The sequence below is a fragment of the Triticum aestivum genome, chromosome 2D, assembly GCF_018294505.1.
Source record: "Triticum aestivum cultivar Chinese Spring chromosome 2D, IWGSC CS RefSeq v2.1, whole genome shotgun sequence".
In the NCBI taxonomy this organism is placed as follows: domain Eukaryota; kingdom Viridiplantae; phylum Streptophyta; class Magnoliopsida; order Poales; family Poaceae; genus Triticum; species Triticum aestivum.
The window spans coordinates 579,223,910-579,231,577 of record NC_057799.1 but is presented as its reverse complement, the minus strand read 5'-3'; the positions used below and the strand labels follow the sequence as shown (position 1 = coordinate 579,231,577).

Here is a 7,668-nt window from a genome sequence, read left to right as displayed (position 1 = left end):
AGTGCACACATATCGCAAGAATCAACGGTTACAATTTTGACTGACCCAAATTAAAATTTCAGTTGCCTAACATATAGCTAAAGCGAAGAAAGAAATGCAAATTTCATAAGAAAGGCTTGATTTTCGAGGTTTTTTCGACCAAATTCCAAGGTTTTAATAATACCCAAAGCATCAAATGTTTGGCTTACAAACATTGTCCGGCGCAATAAAGGCACTTGGCGATGGCACAAAAATGCCGTCCATGCAGAAAGAAAACTCATCATCAATATTTTGTACGTGTCCTTTTGAATTTCTTGCTCTGATCAAGTTCCTCGTCTTCATCACGGCCACCTTTTGTCCCCAAGACTCCTCCCTCCAATGCTAGTGGTCGGCAACACGTCGAGATGAAGCGCTCCTTGAACTCCAGGACGGTGCCCAACACTTTCTTTGACGGCCTAAGCTCTAAGCGCACCCCATCCTTAGGTCGGATACAACTGCGTTGATTGGTCGGCACGTACGTGGTCACCACGGCCTCCTCGTCGATCCTTCTGCACAGCTCCTCTTCACACATGAGTTTCAACTTTTCCGGCCCATACTTGCCTGCGGCGACCAGCAGGGCTCCATCACCATGGCGTCATACCCACCTTCGTCGCGGCACACCGGTAGCGACCCCGTGTAGACGTAGTGAAGGAGCATCTGGAAGATGGCCGGCTCCACGCCGACGACCTCGACGACGCGCCGCGTGCCCTTCTTCGGCATGGGGCCAAAGAGCTGTGCTCCGAAGACCGGCGACCGCGCGGCCAGGAGGAACCGGTGCGCGCGAAACTCCCGACCGCCCACGCGGAACGTGACGTCGGCGCCTGTCCCCTCGCTGAGCATGCGCTCGAGGCCGGGCAGCTCCGGTGGCGGCGGAGACACGGCCCTGTCCCTGACGACGGTGAGGACGCACCGTATCGTGAAGCGGCCGTCTCCGAGTTCGTCCAGCTTGGACTTGGCGACGAATTTGAGGAAGCCCTGGCTTGTTCTCCGGGGTGAAGACGCGCTCCGGCGTGTCGCGGCGGACTAGCGGTGGCTGGCCCTCGTTCCCCGGCACGCTCAGCGTGAACTTGGCCCTCACCTCCTTGGCTGGGCCGAGATAACGCAGGTAGGAGGAGGCGTGGCCGTCCTCGTCGTCCGGGTAGAAGGCGATCTGCCAGTCGTGGCCGCCGAAGCTGAAGACGGGCCAAGTGACGCGCGCGTGGAAGCCCGCGTCCTTGAGCTGCAGGTAGTTGGTCACCTCGAAGCTGAACGTCCTGGTGACGTGCTCTATGATGCGTCTCGATGTGGACGACGCGCCCACCGTGACCGGCAGCGGCGACGTGATCTTCATCTTCGTGGCCGGCAGCGGCGGCGTCATCTTCGTGACCGTCGGCGGCAGCGAGTGGACGTGCATAGGCATTCCCATCCCACCCACAGTTGGCCCAGCCTCGAGCACTTCCGGCAACGACGACGAGGAAGCAAAGCAAGCTTTGATGACTGGTCCGGCGAGATACACGCACGTACACCACGGCTGCTCGATTTGCACGCAACCAGATCGATTATTATTTGTCTCGTCCTGTCGGGGTTTATAAGACTCGGATCCTAACCTTAACGATACGACTCCAACACGTAGTCCTATCCAGGGACACGGATCGGATGGCAAAAGATCAGCCGTGTAGCGCGCCCTGACCGACTTCTTTCCACCGAGGAACACAACCGATCAAATTGCTTAAAGCACTGCAATGAAAGATTGTACATGCTACACATGAAAGTTACAAGAATAATAGTCCCAGAATTACACTTGAAACAAAAGATAACATTCATAGCAGCGACATCACACTTGCAAGATGGAGAAGAAAAGGGACCACTTCACTATCTTACTCATTTACAATGTTTCACGGTACATACTGCTCTGCAAACGCAAAAGAACAGGTAAAATGTGTTGCCGCCAAGGCAGTCAAAGAATCGCTTCAATCCCCTCTCTATTTTCATATCAACTCCTCCCATGAACTCTCCCGAAAAATTAAACCATAAGCCACACCGACTATGGCTTATGGCAAACGTTGCAAGTCCTCCCAATAAAAAGACGGACAATGACCAGCAACTAGTAGGTGAATTGACAGGGTAGGCAAAACTGCGAGTCCTCTTAGATGTATACCCCGAAAAGCCAAAGGGGTAAAGCCAAGATTCTTCTTCCAAAGAAATCAGATATCACAGCGGTATGACAAGTTTACATGTATTTGCCTGGATACATACTGGTCGCAGATGGAACCATGATTGGATGAATGGCCTGGAATGGCTGCACAAGCGTTGCAGGGCTCGGCATCACCATGGGCAGGTTCCCAGTTGCCATGACTGGCGGAGCCCCAAAGAATGGGGCAGTGCCTGCTGGAGAGGGCATGAAAATATGGCATCAGTGTGATAACAAAACGCCTCAGTACTTTTTATTATTCAATCAAAGACAATGAGGCCGAAACCTGCAATGTCTGTTACCTTGAAACTTTTGCATGCTAGCTTGATGCGAGTTCAACAGCAAAGGGCGAGGCCATACTTGGGACATAACTGGTGTTCCACGCATAGCATCCTTCAATAGAAAAAATAACAGATAAGACAGAATGAGCCAGAAGAAAATGTGTGTCCATTCTAGTTCTCTTATCAAAATTCTGTGTCCGTTCCAGTTTATATTTACAGTAAACATTGCGTTGTTCCAGTTTATACTTATCAAAATTCTGTGTCCGCACCAGATTTTAAGGAAAAAATTAAAAACCATTTGATAAGCAAGTGAATTTGATGCACAAAATAAGTCTATACAGCATCAGGGTCGCAACATCCATCGCAAACACTGAAGCCGCAAGATACTAATGTGTGATGCTAATCTCCACTAACCAACGTTCAAGGTTTACCGAGGCAAAAAGATATCTATCTATATCTATACCTAATAATAAAGGGATTAGTGCTTCTGTCCGTCAGTCATTAAATTACCCCTGGAGTTGTTAATAATTACCCACCATTCCACCAGTAAGTCAAAAAAAACAGTTTACTTTTTCCCTTCTAAAATCACCGACAGCTACAGTTTATTAATAGTAAGCCCCTGACATAACATCACAAGCGCCCGAGAGGCATAGTGGTATGAGCCTCACTGCTTCACACCTGAGACCTGGGTTCGATCCCGATGCTCCAGTTTCGGCCCAGCTACTCTATTTTTATCCTTTCTATTTTCAGGCAGATTCAAAAAAAATTAATCATAACTTTCAAATCCCAACTCCAAAATTAACATGTTATATATGGAAATCACTCAAAAATGTGTAGATTTCAAATATGCTATTATATTAATCATTTCTAAAATTCCGTTTAGGATGCAACCTTAATTAATATCTTCTTTATATGGGGTATTTTGGAAATGCCGGCTTAACGTTGATATTTCTGTTCCCTAATAAATTGGAAACATCTTGAGTACACTTCAAAAATCATCCAACCTCATGATTTTTGCGCAACACCACTTATCATGTTGTTTGTCGTGTGGCATCGTGAAAGATTTCAAGGGATTCGATGTTGTCAGGTGTGAGTATGAGGGATGATTTTTTTTCCCGTTGCAATGCACGGGCATGTTTTGCTAGTCTATTTCTAAAAACAATTTTATTTGCAAAGTTCAGCTTGGATAATTTCTAGATAGGCATGTTTCTACAATTATGCGTGTATCATCCTCCTCCTATGAAAGAGATCCCCTTGAACCCTTGATACAAACAGCAATGGCTCACCTGAGAAACTGGATGAACATAAACAACAGGACTGAACTTCCCATCGACCATCTATAAAGTATGAAATAAAACAATTTGGTTCAGCTGAGTAGCAGATGATAATAATTTCAACTAATAAATAGACACAAATGAACAGCTTTCTAAATTAATATGGACTACATATCTTACTAAAAAATAAATATAGGACTTACAGGCTGAGGACTAGGGCTGATATAGGTTGATCCCACTTGCAAGGGGTGATATGGTGTACCGAGTCTTGCAGGATCTAGCCTTCCGACATTATGCCCCACAACCTGTCATGCAAAAAATGTAGACAGCAGCGTGCATCAAAATTCAGAAGCATGAACATATCATAGTTAACCATGTGTAAGAGTTGACATCTTATGTCGTATTTAGCTCGTATCACTTGATATATAATATGGTAGTGCATCCAGCTAAAAGAAATCAAGTTACTTACTGATTGAACATATTGAGGTGACATTCCAAAGTTTCCAGGAGCCAGGTTATTATAATGAACAACCTTGCTGGATAGAGACGAACTGCCTGGATGCGAGTGAGTTTGAAATACAGGTACACCAGTTGGAACTCCAGAGACCGAGTTTGAGATATAGTTTGGGTTAACGGGGGGTGCAGCTGCAAGTACTGGTCTGGAACTTGCAAAAGATGGAGCGAAGACCTTAGCATGGGGATTGAGTTTGGATTCCTGACATAATAATGTTAAAAGGCAAAATGAATAGACTGAAAACAATGAACTGCATGTCATATATATAATGTAGTACTGAAGATGATAATAAAGCACAGGAAGGTTCATGAACAGCAGTAAAAAAGGCATTGGAAGTAGGGCATGTACAAATGCAAGATGCATTTACATGGGTGCTTAAAGATGAGTATAGGCAAGTGCCAAAGTAAGAGGCATCTCCTCATGCAAGGCAACTAGTATGTCTTGTAGAGGCTTAGATTGTTGTTTTATCTACCAATTAGATCAAAGATATATGCACAAGCACCTAAGACGTGCCAGTGCCTATTTAAGCATCGACAGTACAACATTAGAACAATTGTCGTACATGGAAAGAAACAGTTCTCTTCTACGCGCTCCCACCTGGCAATGTTGCACGTGCCTTATTTGAATCTTTTCAGAAAAAAGAAAACTTCTATGCATCATAATCCAAAATAGGAATGCACTAATCATAGCAGCAATACTTTGGTCAAGAACATTGACCCTTGGCAGGCCGTATTTAATTTTACGACTAGATTCTAAAGTATTTTCCCTGTGAATTCAGTTATCGACAATAATTTTATGTTTGGCATGAGAGTACTAAGTATAATGCATAGAAAAGGCACACATTTAGGAAATAATTGAGATAATCAATAAATCAGTACAGTTAAGCATTATGTGCGGAGTTGAGTTAATATATAAATTTGTATTTCAATACTTGCATCTGCAATAATATTATTAGCAACATAGCATTATACATTACTATTGAGAAAATGCATACATTTACAACATATTGAAATAATCAATAAATCAGTATAGTTAAGCATTGTACATAGTTGAAATAATACATAAATTCGTACAGTTTATTACTATGCCTTGCTCCAAATGGAGATACATGGCATGCTTATTTTTCTTACAAAATCAGCAGGTACTCCCCTACAGTCCATATTAATATGGACCGGAGGGAGTACTACTCCGTTCGTTCCTAAAAAGTCTTTTTAGACATTTCAAATGGACTACAATATACGGATGTATGTAGACATGTTTGAGAGTGTAGATTCACTCATTTTGCTCCGTATGTAGTCACTCGTTGAAATCTCTAGAAAGACTTATATTTGGGAACGGAGGGAGTACTTTATAAGGAAGAATAAGATGTAGACAAATCTATCGCTACTAACACATACCAAAAGAGCTCACCTTAGCAGTGGTTTTGCTTGACATGACAGCTTTAATAGATGAATTGTTGATGGGTTGAGATGTTTTAACATTTGAAGCTACCACAGGAGTAGCTAAAACTGAATTAACAACATTTCCATCTTTTGATCCAATATCAGCAGAAGTTGGAATTGCATTCCAATTTGGCACTATATGTTCAATTGGAGAGCAGACATTTGCAGCATTACTGTTCACTGAGAAATCAGAAAGGTTTAGTGCAAGGAAGGGAAGGATGAAAGGGCTATCTGAATAGAAGACAAAAAGGGCTAGAGTTAGTACTTGGAGCAATTTTCCCAGTGGGGTTATCACTATTCTGACACAGCCTGCTGCACTTCTCAACCTGTCTGTGACAGAAATAGCATTAATGAAGGTCAACAATGAATAAGACATGGTAAAAATAAGCAGAATACAATCAAGTAGAATATATTGCTTGATGTACATTCTGAACCAGCAATGAAAAATTGTAACAGTTAAAGGTATCCAGTTACTGGGGGCAAGCAATCGGTATACTTTGATGGATACACATTTACAGACCTGGATGCTTTTGGGTCTCCCAAATGTGAAGTTTGAGGCTGCATCAATCCACTGGCTGCCACCACATCACAAGCACTAGTTTTAGAAATATCTTTAGTAGCAAGGGAGAAGTCCTGGCAAAACAACCACAACCATTTTTGTCAGCTCCATCAGAAGGCAATGTGTTTCAACTAACATATAAGTGCATTAAACCTACCTTTGCAATCACTTGCACAAGATCATCTGGGAGAACAACAAGAGTGTCCACAAAAGCTCCCAGCACCAGATTGGCATTGTCTTTTCCGTTTGCAATCTTCCTTGCTTTCTTTAGCACAACACCTGCTCAACACAAATCCATTAATCCAATGTGTTCTCCCCCAAAACTAAAATTTGGTAGAACACAACAAACATTATACTGCCCAAGACTCGAAAGTACGAAGTATATGAGCAGTTGACAAACTCAAATTATGAGATAAAAAGGACTTAAAGGAGTTCAGACCGTCAGATCACAGTAGAGATGATGTAAAATCAAGGTCAATCCACAAATTGTGCGCATGATCTCCCAAGGAAAAGGATATTTCCTGGAGAACTTGCAAAAAAATCTAAGAGAACAAATTAATAAGCAAAATAAAGGGACTGATGTAGCAATATTGCCCCCAGGGCGAAAATCCTAAGAGCAATTAGAATACAGAAACCACACCATTTTCAATGGTATCGAGAAATCCACCTGGAGTTCTTCATCACAGCTCAAATGTAGAGCGAAACCGAACCGGTAATTCCATTACACTGTATATCCTTCATAATGCCCAATAATAACTATAACCTTTGTACTGTTGTTGGATCACACAATCGAGCATAATCGCTTCGATCACGGAATGAAAGCATTCGTCTATTATGACTTATCTCCGCAACATAGCACGCACCAAATCCCCACCGAGACCAAAAAACAGCAGCGAGGGGGGCAAGGGAATTCGCCCCTAGATCCAGAAGAATGATTTATGCAAGACCATGACAGCACGTGATCTGCAAATGGAACAAGGAAAGCAAAAACACTTTTCCCGTGATCTGGATGAACCACATTTGAATCCACCCTGACGCGCAAGAGATCCTCCATATGACGCTTCAGGCTCACGGCAGGGTGGCGATGTAGGAGAGAAGGGAGAAGGAAACAATCTAGATGCACTTGCATTGTAGAAACCCGGATCGCTCGAACCAATCCAGATACAATTCCCAGCACAATTTTCTCACCTAAATCAGGAAGACCGAACGACCAGGATCTCGGCCTCTATAGAGCAGAACACACGCAGCCGCCCCTCATCACAGAAGATGAACATAACCCGGCGATCTCCACCACCCGCCCCCGAATCCGCCCCAGCCCCAGCCGCAGCCCCAGAACAAAATACTAGCAAAACGCGGCATCCAGGCGGCCGCGGTAAGTCGACGAACAAGCGGATCACAACCCATTCCCAG

The 7,668-nt window shown here is 43.8% G+C and overlaps 1 protein-coding gene and 1 pseudogene across 1 annotated transcript; both read right to left on the bottom strand.

Annotated features, from left to right (window-relative positions):
- Positions 1-149: 149 nt before the first annotated feature.
- LOC123050113 (BTB/POZ and MATH domain-containing protein 2-like) lies at positions 150-1,522 on the bottom strand (annotated as a pseudogene).
- A 323-nt stretch (positions 1,523-1,845) lies between these two features.
- LOC123054657 (uncharacterized) lies at positions 1,846-6,537 on the bottom strand (the record flags this gene model as incomplete). Its single annotated transcript, XM_044478465.1, is given in 9 exon segments — positions 1,846-2,385; positions 2,491-2,581; positions 3,756-3,806; positions 3,947-4,048; positions 4,213-4,458; positions 5,668-5,879; positions 5,965-6,029; positions 6,220-6,332; positions 6,416-6,537. Coding segments are annotated over 9 exon segments (1,160 nt in total), but the record flags the coding sequence as incomplete, so codon positions are not given.
- Between the last annotated feature and the right edge of the window lie 1,131 nt (positions 6,538-7,668).